General features: G+C 44.8%; 2 protein-coding genes and 1 long non-coding RNA gene across 3 annotated transcripts; all 3 read right to left on the bottom strand.

The window, feature by feature from the left end:
- Positions 1 to 208: 208 nt before the first annotated feature.
- On the bottom strand, positions 209 to 6,884 carry LOC136570792 (uncharacterized). The gene is made up of 4 exons (XR_010785567.1): positions 6,814 to 6,884; positions 3,702 to 3,760; positions 1,307 to 1,358; positions 209 to 342 (listed from the first exon to the last, which is right to left on the bottom strand). It is a non-coding gene; the product is annotated as an uncharacterized lncRNA (long non-coding RNA).
- Positions 6,885 to 9,073: 2,189 nt separating this feature from the next.
- On the bottom strand, positions 9,074 to 15,035 carry LOC136570793 (lysophospholipase D GDPD3-like). Its single transcript, XM_066571190.1, has 6 exons — positions 14,897 to 15,035; positions 14,305 to 14,347; positions 13,757 to 13,892; positions 12,350 to 12,395; positions 11,000 to 11,118; positions 9,074 to 9,325 (listed from the first exon to the last, which is right to left on the bottom strand). Exons 1-6 carry the CDS (start codon positions 15,033 to 15,035, stop codon positions 9,074 to 9,076), a joined length of 735 nt encoding a protein of 244 aa, XP_066427287.1.
- A 731-nt stretch (positions 15,036 to 15,766) lies between these two features.
- Positions 15,767 to 18,289, bottom strand: LOC136570791 (bolA-like protein 2). The gene is made up of 3 exons (XM_066571189.1): positions 18,134 to 18,289; positions 16,863 to 16,957; positions 15,767 to 16,148 (listed from the first exon to the last, which is right to left on the bottom strand). Exons 1-3 carry the CDS (start codon positions 18,272 to 18,274, stop codon positions 16,043 to 16,045), a joined length of 342 nt encoding a protein of 113 aa, XP_066427286.1. The 5' UTR covers positions 18,275 to 18,289; the 3' UTR covers positions 15,767 to 16,042.
- Positions 18,290 to 18,930: the final 641 nt, after the last annotated feature.

The raw sequence follows: 18,930 nt of genomic DNA, 5'->3' as shown, positions 1-18,930 counted from the left end.
TGGGACCATTTTTTACCCAATTTTCGGGTCTTTTCTTGGCCGTTTTCGGAGCCACTTAAAGCCATTTTTGGGTCATTTTGGCACCAATTTTTGCCCCATTTTCGGAGCCACTTAAAGCCACTTCCGAGGCCATTTTTGGGTCATTTTTGAGGCCGTTTTTTGCCCTTTTTTTTTTTTTTTTAAATTTCATTTTTTTCCCCCCCCCGTTTTCCTCCTCTCCTCCTTGGTTGGGGCCTTCCAGAAACTTCCGGAGCCTCCCGGGTAGTCGGTGATGACTCCGGTGGCGCCGAGGCCGAAGGCTTCCGCAAAGTCCCGCTCCTCGTTCAGCACCCACAGCCACACCTGGGGGGGGGGGGGGGGAGGGGAAAGGGGGAGGGGCTTCGGCTGGGGGAGGGGCTTCGGCCTCACCCCCTCCCCACCTCAAGCCCCTCCCCCCTAGCGAAAACCCCGAGGTTTTAGGGCGAAAAATTCAAATTTTGGGGGCGGATCTGCCCCTCCCCCACCCCCGAGGTTTGGATTTTCGGCCCCTCCCCCCCGTCCCAAAATTGAAGATTTTGGACCTCAAAAAATCGGTGATTTTAGCCCCTCCCCCCCACCCCAAATTTTGAATTTTTAACCCCCCAAAAAAAGGAAAAATTTGGCCCCTCCCACACCCAAAATTGAAGATTTTCAACCCAAATCCACGCCAAATTTGCATTTTTACCCCCAAAATTGAAGATTTTGACCCAAAATCCACACTAAGCCCTCCCCAACCCCAAAATTTGCATTTTTACCCCCAAAATTAGAAAATTCGGCTCCTCCCACACCCAAAACTGAAGATTTTCACCCAAAATCCACATTAAGCACCTCCCCCACCCCAAAATTTGCATTTTTACATCAAAAATAGAAAAATTTGGCCCCTCCCCCCAAAAACGTCACTTTTAGCCCCTCCCCCATACCCCAAATTTTGAATTTTTAACCCCCAAAAAAAGGAAAATTTTGGCCCCTCCCCCACCTGAAATTGGGATTTTTTTAGCCCCTCCCCCACCCCAAATTTGCATTTTTTGGCCCCCTCCCCACCTCAAATTTGCATTTTTTAAAGCCCTCCCCCCAAACTGGGGAATTTTGGCTCCTCCCCCACCCCCAAAATTTCCTTTTTTAACCCCAAAATTTGCATTTTTGACCCCAAAAATGGGGGAGATTTGGCCCCTCCCCCACCCCAATATTTGATTGTTTGCCCCTCCCCCTCCTCTAATCCCTCCCCTCTCCTTGACCACGCCTCCTTTTCATTGGCCACGCCCCTTTTTCCTTGGCCACGCCCCCTCACCTGCAGCCCCCGGCTCTTCAGGTGCCTCAGGAGTTTGGGGCGGAGCACGAACCTGGGGGAGGGGCAGAGTGACCAATGAGTGACCAGTGGGTGACCTCTGACCCCTGAGTGACCCTGGGGGACCAATGAGTGACCACTGACCCAAAATGGCCCAAAAATGGCCCAAAAATGACCCAAAATGGACAAAAATGGCCCCAAAATGATCCCTGAGTGACCACTGACCCAAAATGGCCAAAAAACAGCCCCAAAAATGACCCAAAATGGCCGAAAATGACCCAAAAATGACCCCTGAGTGACCACTGATCCAAAATGACCCCAAAAATGGCCCAAAAATGACCCAAAATGCCCAAAAATGGCCAAAAATGGCCATGGACCAATCAGTGACCACTGACCCAAAATGGCCCAAAATGGCCCAAAAATAGCCCAAAAATGCCCAAAAATGGCCCAAAAATGACCCCTGAGTGGCCATGGACCAATGAGTGACCACTGACCCAAAATGACCTAAAATGGCCCAAAAATGCCCCAAAATGGGCAAAATGGCCCAAAATGACCCCTGAGTGACACTGATCCAAAATGACCCAAAAATGGCCCAAAAATGACCCAAAATGGCCCCAAAAATGGCCAAAAATGGCCATGGACCAATCAGTGACCACTGACCCAAAATGGCCCAAAAATGGCCCAAAAATAGCCCAAAAATGCCCAAAAATGGCCCAAAAATGACCCCTGAGTGGCCATGGACCAATGAGTGACCACTGACCCAAATGGCCTAAAAATGGCCCAAAATGGCCAAAAACGGCCCCAAAAATGCCCCAAAATGGGCAAAAATGGCACAAAAATTACCCTGAGTGACCACTGACCCAAAATGACCTAAAATGGCCCAAAAATGCCCCAAAATGGGCAAAAATGGCCCAAAATGACCCCTGAGTGACACTGATCCAAAATGACCCAAAAATGGCCCAAAAATGACCCAAAATGGCCCCAAAAATGGCCAAAAATGGCCATGGACCAATGAGTGACCACTGACCCAAAATGGCCCAAAAATGGCCCAAAAATAGCCCAAAAATGCCCAAAAATGGCCCAAAAATGACCCCTGAGTGGCCATGACCAATGAGTGACCACTGACCCAAAATGACTAAAATGGCCCAAAAAAGCCCCAAAATGGGCAAAAATGGCCCAAAATGACCCCTGAGTGACACTGATCCAAAATGACCCAAAAATGGCCCAAAATGACCCAAAATGGCCCCAAAAATGGCCAAAAATGGCCATGGACCAATCAGTGACCACTGACCCAAAATGGCCCAAAAATGGCCCAAAAATAGCCCAAAAATGCCCAAAATGGCCCAAAAATGACCCCTGAGTGGCCATGGACCAATGAGTGACCACTGACCCCAAATGGCCTAAAAATGGCCCAAAATGGCCAAAAACGGCCCCAAAAATGCCCCAAAATGGGCAAAATGGCACAAAAATTACCCTGAGTGACCACTGACCAAAATGACCTAAAATGGCCCAAAATGCCCCAAAATGGGCAAAAATGGCCCAAAATGACCCCTGAGTGACACTGATCCAAAATGACCCAAAAATGGCCCAAAAATGACCCAAAATGGCCCCAAAAATGCCAAAAATGGCCATGGACCAATGAGTGACCACTGACCCAAAATGGCCCAAAAATGGCCCCAAATGGCCCAAAAATGACCCCTGAGTGACCAATGAGTGACCACTGACCCAAAATGGCCAAAAATCGGCCCCAAAAATGGCCCAAAATGGCCAAAAATGACCCCTGAGTGACCAATGAGTGACCACTGACCCAAAATGGCCAAAATCGGCCCCAAAAATGGCCCAAAATGGCCAAAAATGACCCCTGAGTGACCAAGGAGTGACCACTGACCCCAAAATGGCCCAAAATGGGCAAAAAATGGCCCCAAACTGGGCAAAAATGGCTCAAAAATGATCCCTGAGTGGCTACGACCAATGAGTGACCACTGACCCAAAATGGCCCAAAAAACGGCCCCAAAAATGACTCAAAATGGCCGAAAATGACCCAAAAATGACCCCTGACTGACCACTGACCAATGAGTGACCCCTGACCCAAAATGGCCCAAAATGGGCCCCAAAAATGACCCAAAATGGACAAAAATGGCACAAAAATGACCCCTGAGTGACCACTGAACAAAAATGACCCAAAATGGCCCAAAATGGGCAAAAATGGCCCAAAAATGGCCCAAAAATGACCCCTGAGTGACCCCTGAGTGACCACTAAAAAAATGGCCCAAAAATGGCCCAAAAATGACCCAAAATGGCCGCCAAAATGGCCCCAAAATGGCCCCTGAGTGACCCCTGAGTGACCCCGCAGTGACCCCGCAGTGACCCCGCAGTGACCCCGCCCTCCCCCACTCACGTTGCCGCCATTTTGCTCAGGGCGTGGCCGGCCAGGCCGCGGGGGAGGGAAAATACGTCCTGGGAAAGGAGGGGGAGGGGTCAGAGCCACGCCCACAGCCCTGTGTACACGCCCACCTCCAGCAGACCACGCCCCCATCAGTAAAGCCACGCCCACGCATTGAACCCCAGCTCCATCCCTTTAGCCCCGCCCCTTTCATCTTCCTCCATCGCATTAGCCCCGCCCCTTTCTCTCTGCCGGACTCCTTAAGCCACTCCCCTTCTCATTTAGCCCCGCCCACTCTTATTTAGGGTAATTCCAGCCCCTTCACTTAAACCCCGCCCCCTCCTTTTAGCCACACCCACACTGTTTTAGCCCCTCCTCCGCAGCCAAAGCCCCGCCCCTTTACCTTGAACCCCACCCCTTCCCTTTAACCCCGCCCCTTCCCTTTAACCCCGCCCCCTTTCTTTTTAACCCACCCCCTTTCCCCCCTTTAACCCCGCCCCTTCCCTTTAACCCCGCCCCTTCCCTTTAACCCCGCCCCTTCCCGTCAACTCTGCCCCCTTTCTCTTTAACCCCGCCCCCTTTCTCTTTAACCCCGCCCCCTTTCCCTTTAACCCCGCCCCTTCCGGGTTTTTTTCCCCGTTTTTAACCCTTTTTTCACCGGGTTTGTTTTGGTCTTAAGGTGAGGGAGGGGAGGCTTTGATTCAAGCCCCTCCCCCACCTTTAAAATCCCAAATTTTGGGTGAAAAAAAACCCAAAAAAGCAAAAAAAAATTATCAAAAAAAAATATCACCAAAAATCGCTAAAAATCCGCCAAAATTCCGATTTTAACCCTTTTTTGCCCGGTTTTTTTTGGCCTTTCGGCGGGGGCGGAGCCTGACCCCACCCTGCCTCTTTCCCACCCCAAACTTTGGCTGAAAAACCCCAAAAAATCCCTAAAAAATCCCCCAAAAAACCCCCCAAAAATCGCTAAAAAATCTGCCAAAATCCCGTTTTTAACCCTTTTTTCACCGGGTTGCTTTTGGGTGAGGGAAGGAGCTAAGCCCACCCCAAATGTCGGGTCAAAAAACCCCAAAAAAACCCCAAAAATCCAAAAGAACCCCCAAAAATCGCTAAAAATTCACCAAAATTCCATTTTTAACCCTTTTTTCGCCGGGTTTTTTTTGGCCTTTCGGCGGGGGCGGAGCCTGACCCCACCCTGCCCCTCTCCCACCCCAAGTATCGATGCGAAAAATCCCAAAAAATCCCTAAAAAATCCCAAAAAAATCCCCAAAAACCCCCAAAAAATCGCTAAAAAATCTGCCAAAATTCCATTTTTAACCCTTTTTTTCGCCGGGTTTTTTTTGGCCTTTCGGCGGGGGCGGAGCCTGACCCCACCCTGCCCCTCTCCCACCCCAAGTATCGATGCGAAAAAATCCCAAAAAATCCCTAAAAATCCCCAAAAAATCCCCAAAAACCCCCCAAAAATCGCTAAAAAATTCACCAAAATTCCGGTTTTAACCCTTTTTTCGCCGGGTTTTTTTTGGCTTTTCGGCGGGGGCGGAGCCTGACCCCACCCTGCCCCTCTCCCACCCCAAGTATCGATGCGAAAAATCCCAAAAAATCCCTAAAAAATCCCAAAAAAATCCCCAAAAACCCCCAAAAAATCGCTAAAAAATCTGCCAAAATTCCATTTTTAACCCTTTTTTCGCCGGGTTTTTTTTGGCTTTTCGGCGGGGGCGGAGCCTGACCCCACCCTGCCCCTCTCCCACCCCAAATATCGATGCGAAAAATCCCAAAAAATCCCTAAAAAATCCCCAAAAAATCCCCAAAACCCCCCAAAAAATCGCTAAAAAATCTGCCAAAATCCCGTTTTTAACCCTTTTTTCGCCGGGTTTTTTTGGCTTTTCGGCGGGGGCGGAGCCTGACCCCACCCTGCCCCTCTCCCACCCCAAATATCGATGCGAAAAATCCCAAAAAATCCCTAAAAAATCCCAAAAAAATCCCCAAAAAACCCCCCAAAAATCGCTAAAAAATTCACCAAAATTCCGTTTTTACCCTTTTTTCGCCGGGTTTTTTTTGGCTTTTCGGCGGGGGCGGAGCCTGACCCCACCCTGCCCCTCTCCCACCCCAAGTATCGATGCGAAAAATCCCAAAAAATCCCTAAAAAATCCCCAAAAAATCCCCAAAAACCCCCCAAAAATCGCTAAAAAATCTGCCAAAATTCCGTTTTTAACCCTTTTTTCGCCGGGTTTTTTTTGGCTTTTCGGCGGGGGCGGAGCCTGAGTCCTCCCTGCCCCTCTCCCACCCCAAGTATCGATGCGAAAAATCCCAAAAAATCCCTAAAAAATCCCCAAAAAATCCCCAAAAACCCCCCAAAAATCGCTAAAAAATTCACCAAAATTCCGTTTTTAACCCTTTTTTCGCCGGGTTTTTTTTGGCTTTTCGGCGGGGGCGGAGCCTGACCCCACCCTGCCCCTCTCCCACCCCAAATATCGATGCGAAAAATCCCAAAAAATCCCTAAAAAATCCCCAAAAAATCCCCAAAACCCCCCAAAAAATCGCTAAAAAATCTGCCAAAATCCCGTTTTTAACCCTTTTTTCGCCGGGTTTTTTTTGGCTTTTCGGCGGGGGCGGAGCCTGACCCCACCCTGCCCCTCTCCCACCCCAAATATCGATGCGAAAAATCCCAAAAAATCCCTAAAAAATCCCCAAAAAATCCCCAAAAACCCCCAAAAAACCGCTAAAAAATCCGCCAAAATTCCGTTTTTAACCCTTTTTTCACCGGGTTGCTTTTGGGTGAGGGAAGGAGCTAAGCCCACCCCAAATCTCGGGTCAAAAAACCCCCAAAAATCCCTAAAAAATCCCCCAAAAATCGCTAAAAATCACCCAAAAAGGCTAAAAAAATTCACCAAAATTCCATTTTTAACCCTTTTTTCGCCGGGTTTTTTTTGGCTTTTCGGCGGGGGCGGAGCCTGACCCCACCCTGCCTCTTTCCCACCCCAAATTTTGGCTGAAAAATCCCAAAAAATCCCTAAAAAATCCCAAAAAAATCCCCAAAAACCGCCCAAAAATCGCTAAAAAATTCACCAAAATTCCGTTTTTAACCCTTTTTTCGCCGGGTTTTTTTTGGGGGGGGGCGTGGCCTCACCGGTTGATGATTGACGGCAGCGGGCAGAGCAGCGCGGCCTCGGGCAGCGGCAGCAGCCGCAGCAGCCCCAGGTGCCAGAGCAGCAGCGCCAGCAGCCCCCGCTCCAGGGAGAAGCAAAACGGCATCGATGGGTGCTGGGGGCGGGGGGGGAAGGGTCAGGAAAGGGTTAAAGGGCGGGGCAAGGGCCAGGGCCCCGCCCCCCACCCCGGAAAGTTAAAAAAAAAAAAAACCCGGCGAAAATCCCCCGGAATTGGCGGGGTTTGACCCCAAAATCTGCATTTTTTTAGACCCCAAATTTGCATATTCCAAGCCCAAAATTTGCATTTTTTCACCCAAAATTTGCATTTTTGAACCCCAAAATTTGCATTTTTAAACCCCAAATTTGCATTTTTTAAACCATCAAATTTGCATTTTTCCCACCCCAAAAATTTCATTTTTCCCACCCCAAAAATTTCATTTTTCCCACCCCAAAATTTGCATTTCTATAAACCCCACAATTAGCTTTTTTTTAACCCAAAATTTGCATTTTTTTAACCCCAAAATTTCCATTTTTTAACCCCCAAATTAGCATTTTTTAAGCCCAAAATTTGCATTTTTCCCACCCAAAATTTGCATCTTCAAACCATCAAATTTGCAATTTTCTCACCCAAAATTTGCATTTTTTTAACCCCCAAATTAGCATTTTTTAAGCCCAAAATTTGCATTTCTTAAACCCCCAAATTTCCTTTTTTTACTCCAAATTTGCATTTTTTGAACCCCAAATTTGCATTTTTTAACCCCCAAATTAGCATTTTTTTAGCCCAAAATTTGCATTTTTCCCACCCCAAAATTTGCATTTTTAAAACTCAAAATTATCATTTTTTAAATTCCAAAATTTGCATTTTTCAACCCCAAAATTTGCATTTTTTAATCCATCAAATTTGCATTTTTCTCACCCCAAAATTTGCATTTTTATAAACCCCACAATTAGCTTTTTTTTAACCCAAAATTTGCATTTTTCTCACCCCAAAATTTGCATGTTTTCCCACCCAAAATTTGCATCTTCAAACCATCAAATTAGCATTTTTAAGCCCAAAATTTGCATTTCTTAAACCCCCAAATTTACTTTTTTTACCCAAAATTTGCATTTTTTTGAACCCCAAAATTTGCATTTTTCCCCCCAAAATTTGCATTTTTAAACCCAAAATTTGCATTTTTCCCACCCCAAAATTAGCATTTTGTGAACCCCAAATTAGCATTTTTTAAGCCCAAAATTTGCTTTTTTAAAACTCAAAATTAGCATTTTTTGAACCCCAAAATTTGCATTTTTTAACCCCAAAATTTGCATTTTTCCCACCCAAAATTTGCATTTTTATAAACCCCACAATTAGCTTTTTTTAACCCAAAATTTGCATTTTTTAACCCCAAAATTTGCATTTTTCCCACCCCAAATTTGCATTTTTAAACCCAAAATTTGCATTTTTGAACCCCAAAATTTGCATTTTTCCCACCCAAAATCTGCATTTTTCCCACCCAAAATTTGAATTTTTAAACCCAAAATTTCCCAAAATCCCCACTTTTAACCCAAAATTTCCCAAAATCCCCATTTTTATGCTCAAAATTCCCATTTTTAACCCAAAATTTCCATCACCCCCACTTTTCACCCAAAATTTCCCAAAAATCCCCATTTTTCCACCCAAAATTGCCCCATTTTGCCCAAAATTCTCATTTTTTCCCCCAAAGTTCCTCAAATTCCAAATTTTCGACCCAAAATCCCCAAAATCCCCATTTTTCCACCCAAATTTTCCCCAAATTTTTACTTTCCCGCCAAAAAGACTCAAAATTCCCATTTCCCGCCCCAAATTGCCCAAAATCCCCATTTTCCCGCCCAAAATTCCCCAAAATCCTCATTTTTCAAGCCCAATTTTTTCCAAAATTTCCATTTTTGGGTTAAAAAACCCCAAAATTTTCAAAAATTCGTTCAAAAAATCACCAAAAATCGCTAAAAAATCGCCAAAAATTCCATTTTTAACCCTTTTTTCGCCGGGATGTTTTTTGCGTGGAGGTGGGGGAGGAGCCTGACCCCACCCTGCCCCTCCCCCACCCTAAAACCCCCTCAAAATTTGGGTTAAAAAACTCCAAAATTTTCAAAAATTCGTTAAAAAATCGCCAAAAAATCGCCAAAAATCGGTTTTTAACCCTTTTTTCGCCGGGTTTTTTTGGTGTGGAGGTGGGGGAGGAGCCTGAACCAACCCCGCCCCTCCCCCACCCTAAAACCCCCTCAAAATTTGGGTTTAAAAAACTCCAAAATTTTCAAAAATTCGTTAAAAAATCGCCAAAAATCGGTTTTTAACCCTTTTTTCGCCGGGTTTTTTTTGGCCGTGGAGGTGGGGGAGGGGCCGCGGGGTGGGGGAGGGGCCGCGGGGGTGGGGGAGGGGCTCACGGCTCGGCGGCATTTGCTGAGGATGCGCTGGCGGAAGGAGGCCCAGAGGGTGATGGGGGCGCGGTCGAAGCTCCGGACCAGGGAGGCCACCTGGGGGTGGGGGAGGGGCGGTTAAAGGAGGGGGGGGGGGAGGGGTGGGAGCCCCTCCCCCAGCCCTGGAAAAAGGGGGGAAAAAATGGGGTGGAAAATGGTGAAAAATGCAGCGAAAATGGGGGAAAAAATGACCCAAAAATGACTCAGAAATGACCCAAAAATGACCCAGAAATGACCCAAAAATGACTCAGAAATGACCCAAAAGGTGATGGAAAATTGATTAAAAAATTGTTTCGAATGAGCCACAAAAAGGGTGCCAAAAATGGTCTAAACTGGAGCAAAAAAAAAAAGACACAAAAAAGAGCAAAAAAATGGCTTCAAAATGACCCTAAAATGACCCAAAAACGGGCCAAAAAATGATCCTAAACTGGCCCAAAAAATGTCCCAAAAAAGACCAAAAAATGGCTTCAAAATGACCCAAAAATGACCCCAAATGGCCCCAAAAATGACTCTAAAATGACCCAAAAATGACTAAAAAATGGCCTCAATTGAGTCAAAAAATGATCAAAAAAATGATTTCAAAATTACTTTAAATGACCCAAAAATGGTCACAAAAATGACCCAAAAAATGGTCCCAAAATTGACCCAAAAATGACACAAAAATGGCCCAAAAAAGAGCAAAAAAAATGGCTTCAAAATGACCCTAATGATCAAAAAATGATTTAGAAATTGCTTTAAATGACCCCAAAAATGACCCAAAAATGATCCTAAAATGGCCCCAAAAATGCCTCTAAAATTACCCAAAAATGGCCCCAAAAATGATCAAAAAATGATTTCAAAATTACTTTAAATGACCCAAGAAATGGTCCCAAAAATGACTTAAAGTGGGCTAAAAAATGCTCATAAAATGACCCAAAAAATGACCAAAAATTGCCCCAAAATGGCCCAAAAAATGACTCTAAAAAGGCCCCAAAAATTGTCTTAAAATGACCCAGAAATAGCCCCCAAAAAAAAGAAAAAATTGACCCAAAATGGCCCAAAAAAGACCTGAGAATGGTTCAAAAAATGATCCTAAAATGGCTGAAAAAATATTCCTAAAAATGATCCTGAAATGACCCGAAAATGGCCCAAAAATGGCAAAAAAAATGATCCTAAAATGGTGCCAAAAATGGACCCCAAAATTACCTAAAATGGCAAAAAAATTGTCCTGAAATGGCAAAAAAGGGCAAAAAAAAAGACCCAAAATGGCCCAAAAATGACCCCAAAAAAATCTTTAAAAGGCCCTAAAATGGCTCTGAAAATGACCTGAAAATGGCCCCAAAATTACCTAAAATGTCACAAAAACGGCACAAAAAATTGTACCAAAACGAGCAAAAAATGACCCAAAAATGGTCCTGAAACCAACTTAAAATGGCCCAAAAAATTGGCCCAAAAATGACCAAATTTACCCCAAAATAGCCCAAAAAATGGTCCCAAAATGACCCAAAAAAGACCAAAAATTATTCATAAAATGGGCCCAAAAAAGCCCCAAAAAGGCCCTAAAATGACCCAGAAAGTCCCAGAAATTTTCAAAAATGCCCCAAATTGACCCAAAGTGACCAAAATAACCCCAAAATTGTCCAAAAGGCTCAAAAAATGACCAAAATAACCCAAAAATGGCTAAAAATGGTCTAAAAATGACCCAAAATTGACCCAAACCCGCCCCCATTTAAGCCCCGCCCCTTTTGTGACCTCATTGATGAGGTCATCGTCGTCGTCCTTGACCTCGATGCTCATTGGCTGCCGCGGGAAGCGCTCGAAGACCTCGACCAATCGGGGAATCCGGCGATCGCAGCCCGAGGAGAAAGAGCCTGGAGGGGGCGGGGCTTAAAATGGGGGCGGGGCTTGGCTGGAGGGGGCGTGGCCAAGCTCCCTTTAGGCCACGCCCCCAAGCAAAAAAACCCGGAAGTTTTGGGTGGTGAGGGAAGGGAGGAAATGCCCAAAATTCCCAATTTTAACCCCAAAATTCCCAATTTTCAACCCAAAATTCTCAATTTTTCCCCCAAATTCCCAATTTTTCCCCAAAATTCCCACTTTTGCCCCAAAATTCCCATTTTTAACAGGAATTTTCCCTAAATCCCCAATTTTTGAACCCATATTTTCCCAAAATTCCCAATTTACAACCCCAAAATTCCCAATTTTTAACGCCAAAATCCATAATTTTAAACCCAAAATTCTCAATTTTTCCCCCAAAATTCCCAATTTTTCCCCCAAAATTCCCAATTTTTCCCCAAATTTCCCATTTTTAAAGGGAATTTTTCCTCAATTCCCAATTTTTGAACCCAAATTTTCCCAAAATTCCCAATTTTCGACCCCAAAATTCCCAATTTTTAACCCCAAAATCCCCAATTTTTAACCCCAAAATTCCCCAATTTTCAACCCCAAAATTCTCAATTTTTCCCCCAAATTCCCAATTTTTCCCCAAAAATTCCCAATTTTTCCCCAAATTCCCAATTTTCCCCCAAATTTCCCATTTCTAAAGCGAATTTTCCCTCAATTCCCAATTTTTGAACCCAAATTTTCCCAAAATTCCCAATTTACAACCCCAAAATTCCCAATTTTTAACGCCAAAATCCATAATTTTAAACCCAAAATTCTCAATTTTTCCCCAAAAATTCCCAATTTTTCCCAAGAAATTCCCAGTTTTCCCCAAATTTCCCATTTTTAAAGGGAATTTTCCCTCAATTCCCAATTTTTGAACCCAAATTTTCCCCAAATTCCCAATTTTTGACCCCAAAATTCCCAATTTTTGAACCCAAATTTTCCCCAAATTCCCAATTTTTAACCCCAAAATCCCCAATTTTTAACCCCAAAATTCCCCAATTTTCAACCCCCAAATTCTCAATTTTTAACCCCAAAATTCCCCAATTTTTAACCCAAAATTCCCAATTTTCCCCCAAATTCCCAATTTTAACCCAAAAATTCCCAATTTTCCCCCAAATTTCCCATTTTTAACGCGAATTTTCCCTCAATTCCCAATTTTTGAACCCCATTTTTCCCAAAATTCCCATTTTTCGCCCCAAAATTCCCATTTTTGGGCACCTGGTGAAAACGTCACCTCCAGGGGGCTCCGGTACGGGGGGAGGTCCTGGGGGAGGCCGAAATTAACCCTTAATTAGCGTTAATTAGCGTTAATTAATGGGTAATTAGCGTTAATTAGGGGTTAATTGGGGTTAATTAGTGTTAATTATGCAGCTAAATTAAAATTAATATTTAATTATAGACTATTAATTATCACTAATTGCCATTATTATTATCTCATAAACACTAATTAGCTATAATTAGGCCCAATTACCGTTAATTACCATTAATCACCACTAAATTAATTCCTTAATTACCGCTAATTCAATCAATTAACGAATACAAATGAATGCCGTTAATTCCGCCTTATTTTCATAAATTACCGTGAATTTAATTACCTGATTTAATTAATGACTACCCATTTACTCGATTAATTAATACAATTTAACGCCATTAATTACCCCGTTATTACCATTAATTTCCACTAATTCCCATTAATTAGTAATAATTCCCACTAATTACCGTTAATTACCAATTATTTCCACTAATTACCGCTAATTACTGTTAATTGCCATTCATTACCACTAATAACTATTAATATCATTAATTCCCATTAATTCGCACTAATTACCATTGATTTTCACTAATTACCATTCATTACCATTAATTACCATTAATTATAATTTATTAAGATTAATTACCCTTAACTGCCATTAATTTGAACTCATTATCAGTAATTACCATTAATTACCGATAATTTGTGTTAACAGCCATTAATGACGACTATTCAATATTAATTAACATAAATTTCCATTCATTAACGTAATTATCCACTAATTTAATTTCCTAATATAATTAATTACCTAGAAATTAATTAATTAACTTATAAAATTTTATACCATTAGTTACCCTGAATTAGCATTAATTACCATTAATTTAATTCCTGTATATTATTAATTAACACTAATTTAATCAATCAACCAATACAATTTGACACCATTAATTACCCCTTAATTACCATTAATTACAACGAATTTAATGACCTGATTTAATTAATTACCATCCATTAAATTCATTAATACAATTTAACACGATTAATTACCCCTTTTTACCATTAATTACAACGAATTTAATGACCTAATTTAATTAATTACCACCCATTAAATTCATTAATTAATACAGTTTAACACCATTAATTAACCATTAATTACCATTATTTCCCTCTCATTACCACTAATTACCACTAATTACCCCAATTACCACCAACACCCATTAATTACCCCTACCTCCCACTAATTACCGCTAATTAACCGATCCTAATTAATCCCTTACCCGCCCATTCCCCATTAACCCCATTAATCAACCCCTAATTCACCCCAACCCCTTAATTCCCCCTAATTATCGCTAATTAACAATCAATTAATGGACCTTGTAATCGATTTTGGTGACGTCAAGATGGCGGCCGCTCTGTCGCGACAGCTCCCGGTCGTGACAGACGACGACGACGCCGTCGCGGGTGCGGCGCACGTCCAGCTCCAGCCAATCGCAGCCCTCCGACACCGCGCTGGGGGCGGGGCCAAGGGAAAAGGGGGCGGGGTTAGCAGATGCAGCTAATTACGGAGCTCGGGGGGGTTTATGGAAGGGGTGGGGCCACAGTAAAAGGGGGCGGGGCTTAACAATCAGGCAATTAGAGAGTTCGGAGGAGGTGGTGGGGGCGTGGCAAAAGGAAAGGGGGCGGTGCTTAGAGATTGAGCCAGGCACAGCTCTTTAAGAGAGCGGTGGGGGCGTGGCCAAAAGAAAGGGGCGGGGCTTATAAATTGAGACAGTCCTAGATCTCTGAGATGGCGGTGTGGGCGGGGCCAATAAAAAGGGGGCGGGGCTTAGAGTTACTGGAAATTCGAGCAATCTGAGATTGGGGTGAGGGCGTGGTTAAAGGATAGGGGGCGTGGCTACAAAGAAAGGGGGCGTGGTCTCACTGCTCAAAGGCCTCCATTGTGTTCTCGATCCTCTCCCCCGCACCTACAGGGGTTAATTAGGGCTAATTAATGCTTAATTAGGGCTAATTAAGGTTCATTTAATCTAATTAGGGGCTCCAATGGTTCCTCTTTTTCCCATGTCCCTCCCCCTCCCGTTTAGCCACGCCCATTCTGCCACCCCGCTCCACACTAATCTCCGCCCCTTTTAGCCACGCCCCCACTTAACCACGCCCCCTCCAATTAGCCACGCCCCCTCTTTCCCTTCCACCACCCCAGAACCCCCTCCTTTTACAAGCCCCTCCCCCTTTCCCACCCCTCCCCACCCAAACTCCTCCCCTTTGGCCCCTCCCCTCCCTTTAACTCCGCCCCCTCCCCGGTAAACCACGCCCCTCCTCTTTAGCCCCGCCCCCTCTCTCAACCCATTCCGTTTAACCCCTTCCCCTCCCCCACCTCCAAACCCCTCCCTCCTTCCCCCCCCACTCGCCCCTCCCCCTTCCCAACCCCTTCCCCTTTACCTCCGCCCCCTCCCCTTTAGCCCCGCCCCCTCGCTTTAGCTCCTCCCACTCATTTTTTAAGCCCCGCCCCCTCTCACCTCCCCTGTGCGCCACCGCCCTTCCCGGCACCGCCAATTTCGGCCCTTCCGAGCCCCTCCGGGCAATGGCGGCCACCAAAACCCCCCCGAGCGCCACCAAAACCGCCCCGAGCGCCACCCCGAGCGCCAGCGCCGCCATGGCTGCCCTCCCGGACTGGTCTGGACTGGTTTGGACTGGTTTGCACCTGTTTTGGGCGTGGCCGCGCACCTGTCTCAGGTGTTTAACTAATAAGTGCCTCGGTACCCAGAATGCATTGCGGATAACAAGGGTTGCTTCCGCCTCGTTACCCACAATGCACCGCGAGGACTAACGGCGTGATCTAGAGGATATGCCTCGGTACCCACAATGCATTGCGGAAATGGAGGGTTGCTTCCGCCTCGCTACCCACAATGCATCGCGGGAGAAATTTCCGCGGTTTAATCGGGAAGGGGCTCAAACTGGGACCACTGGGAGCCAAATTGGGAGCACTGGGAGCTCAAACTGGGAGCACTGGGAACCCAAACTGGGAGCACTGAGAGCTCAAACTGGAAGCACTGGGAGCCCAAACTTGGAGCACAGCGGAAATAGAAGTTACTTCCGCCTCGGTACCCGCAATGCATTGCGCAAAAAAGGGGAAGTTCTTCCGCCTCGGTACCCACAATGCACCGCGAGAACGGTAAAACCTTCGCCGTTGCACTGGGAGCCCCTCCTCGCTCAGTAACACCTGAATTTATGCAAATCTATGCAAATCAACCCCACTCTAAACCAGCCTTTACCCAAGGACGTCAGCACAATATGCAAATAAAGAATGTTTATTGCTGTTATGTAATTTTATGCAAATAAACTCCATGCCAAAGGCGCTTTCACCCAAGTATGACATCACCACAATATGCAAATGAGGAATGTTTATTGCCTTTATTCAAAGTTATGGAAAACAACCCCAACCCAAAGCCGCCCTCACTCAAGGATGATCTCAACACGATATGCAAATGAGGAATGTTTATTGCCTTTACACAAATTTATGCAAACGAGCGCCAGCACCACGCTCTTCCGCCTCCATTTAAGGGCCTAAAGGTGGCGTGGCCTCAACCAATCAGAGCCAGACTGTGCTAATGTATGCAAATCCATGAAAAAGAAGCAGAGGCGGAATAATCTGGTATGCAAATTTATGCTAATGAGCCACGCTCCTCCTTCCACTGCTCAGGGGTCAGCGTTCGCTGCTCCAGGGCGTGGATCCGGCCCAGCTCCTCCTTCAGCGCATCGTTAACGAGCCTGCGAGTTAATTAGCTGCTAATTAACACCATTATTGAGTTAATAAGCCTTTCATTAACACCCTCATTAATCCCCCTCGCTTAATTCATTATTTGATCCATTAATTAATGAACCCATCCATTAAAACCCCTCATTAATCCATAATGATTAATTAATTAATCCATTAACTAATCCAGCCATTAAAACCCCTCATTAACCATCATATGTAATTAATCCATTAATTGAAATCTCTCAGTATGCCCCTAATTGCATTTAGGCCCCGCCCACCTATTCAAGGCACACCTCTCTAAGCCCCACCCCTTTCCCCATAAATCCCCATTTAAGCCCCGCCCATTTGAGCCCCACCCCTTTCTAAAGGCCCCACCCCGTTCCCATTTAAATCCCATTTAAGCCCCGCCCATTTCCCCATTCCAATGCAATTTAAGCCCCACCCCTTCCGTTCCCTTCCCACTTTTTACCTCACTTAAGCCCCACCCCTTTAAGCCCCGCCCCTTCCCTCATTCCAACCCCACTTAAGCCCCACCCACTTCCCCTATTTCAACACCATTTAAGCCCCGCCCCTTTCCCACTTAAACCCTATTAAGGCCCCACCCACTTCCCCTTTAACCCAATTTAAGCCCCACCCCTTCCCCATTAAAACCCTACATAAGCCCCGCCCCTTTCCCCATCAAACCCTTCATTCAAAGCTCCTCCCCCTTTAGGCCCCGCCCCCACCGGTGCCTCTGGAGGGTCTTGAGGCCGCGGAAAATTCCGGAAACAACGAAAACGCGGAAGCTGCCCTGGCACAGCTCGGGGGAGTCCTGCACCTCCTGCAATTAGCGCTAATTAATGCTAATTAGCATTCATGAAACCCCTCCTCCGCCCCGTGAATAATAATTAGGTGATTAAGTAATAATTAGGTGTTGTTGTCTGGTAATTAATGGCTGTTAAATGGTAATTATAACACATTGAATGAAAATTAGTCGGTAATTAGAAGCAGTTTATTGATAATTAGCATTAATTACCACCCATTACCTCTTATTATACTTAAAGCTTTAATTATTAAATTTAATTACCACCTTCAACCACAAATTAAAACAAATTAAGTACAAATTATCACTTATTAAGGGCTAATTAGCAGTTATTAGCAACTAATTTGCAGCATTTTGACATTAATTAACACTAATTAACACCATTAGGCTTCTAGTACAACAGCAGTCTAATAATTAATATAAAATGTCGGTAATTAGAGATATAATTACACCCCAACCACTAATTACCATTTATTCCGTGCTAATTAACACCTATTACATGCTAATTAGTAGTTGTTAAAGACTAATTGGCACCAATTCATCACTAATTACCACCCATCAGTCCCTAATTATAACTACAATTTTATTAGTAATTATAATTGCGTCCCCCAATTACTAATTACCAACAATTAATAACCAATTGAAATCTGAAAAACACTAACAGCAATTAATCACTAAAAAAAGCAATTAGCCGCTAATTAACAACCCTCAGGCTCTAATTATCACGATTTAATCACTAATTACCAAGTCTTAATTACTAATTAAGATCAATTAGCCACTAATCGCTTTCCCAAACTACTAATTAACCACCATTACCTACTAATTAACAGCGAAAATGCCTTAATAAGGAGCTAATTAGGCAGTGATTAAGTAACTTCTGGGGTTAGTAAAAACCGTAATTAACACTAACTCATTAATGCTAATTAGGCACTGGCCCTCACAACTGCTGTTAATTAAGCCCCTATTTAACCCCTTCACTTCTTAATTAACCCCTCCTAGCACTAATCAACCCGTCCCACTCCTCATTAATACCCTAATTAACCTAATGAACTCTAATGAACCCCTCCCCCTCCTAATTACCGCCGCCCAACGGCTAATTAACCGCCATCTTGGCAAATAACCGCCCTCCCAAGCCTAATGAACACGCAGTCGGCGCTAAGTAGCGCTTAATCAATTAATTAGCGAATTAATTACCACGTGTTCGGCCTGGAGCCGCTCCTGGAGCCGCAGCCGCAGCTCCTCGGCTGTGGGAGGCTCCATTACCGCTTCCGCCTGCGTCACTTCCGCTGGGCGCGGGGCGTTGTGGGTACCAAGGCGGAAACAGAAGAAATGCATTGTGGGTAACGAGGCAAAAGTGAATGATTTACAAAGGATTGTGGGTAACGAGGCAAAATTGGGGTTCTTTGCGCAAGGGTTTGTGGGTAACGAGGCGAAAGTAAAGCGCTGGCATTGTTTGAAGGCACAGTGTGCGACCAGTAACGGAGAAATGACATTACTAAAGGCACCAGTGACACCAGTAAGGACCAGTTCGGGATGAGAACGGACCAGTAGAAACCAGTATGGGACGGGTAAAGGAAAACTGACGTCATTAAAGGCACCTGTGATACCAGTAATAAGCGGAGCAGGCCAAAATCCATGCCAGTAAAAGGGATCGCGGTGCATTGTGGGTACCGAGGCAGAAAACCCGCCACTTTACCGAGGCGGAAGTCACCCACAGCCTTGTCCCGCAATGCATTGTGGGTACCGAGGCAAAACTGCCGCCATTTATACCGAGGCAAAATTACCGACAGTTCCCCCTCGCGGACCGCAATGTATTGTGGATAACGATGCACATTCGCCGCCATTTCTACCGTGGCCAAACCTCCACAGATATTCCTTTTGCGCATTGCATTGTTGGTACCGTGGCAAAAATTCTCCCTCTTACCAAAGCGGAAATCCGAGCATTAAAAAAAAAACCCTATTTTTTTTCTTCCTCCTCCTCCTCCTCCTCC

This window comes from Molothrus aeneus, unplaced genomic scaffold (genome assembly GCF_037042795.1).
Source record: "Molothrus aeneus isolate 106 unplaced genomic scaffold, BPBGC_Maene_1.0 scaffold_364, whole genome shotgun sequence".
Lineage (NCBI taxonomy): Eukaryota > Metazoa > Chordata > Aves > Passeriformes > Icteridae > Molothrus > Molothrus aeneus.
Note: the sequence above shows the minus strand (reverse complement) of the source record. Positions and strands in the feature narration are given on the sequence as shown.

What these genes read in the sequence shown, in the direction of transcription:
- LOC136570793 (XM_066571190.1), bottom strand. Translation starts at nt 15,035, where the DNA reads ATGGCGGCGCTGGCGCTCGGGGTGGCGCTCGGGGCGGTTTTGGTGGCG. An exon ending in GGCGGTGGCGCACAGGGGAG is followed by an intron (nt 14,348 to 14,896) that starts GTGAGAGGGGGC and finishes TAACCCCTGTAG; the next exon opens with GTGCGGGGGAGAGGATCGAG. An exon ending in ACAATGGAGGCCTTTGAGCA is followed by an intron (nt 13,893 to 14,304) that starts GTGAGACCACGC and finishes CCCCGCCCCCAG; the next exon opens with CGCGGTGTCGGAGGGCTGCG.
- LOC136570791 (XM_066571189.1), bottom strand. Translation starts at nt 18,274, where the DNA reads ATGCATTTCTTCTGTTTCCGCCTTGGTACCCACAACGCCCCGCGCCCA. An exon ending in GGCTCCAGGCCGAACACGTG is followed by an intron (nt 16,958 to 18,133) that starts GTAATTAATTCG and finishes CGCTAATTGCAG; the next exon opens with GAGGTGCAGGACTCCCCCGA. An exon ending in AAGACCCTCCAGAGGCACCG is followed by an intron (nt 16,149 to 16,862) that starts GTGGGGGCGGGG and finishes ATTAACTCGCAG; the next exon opens with GCTCGTTAACGATGCGCTGA.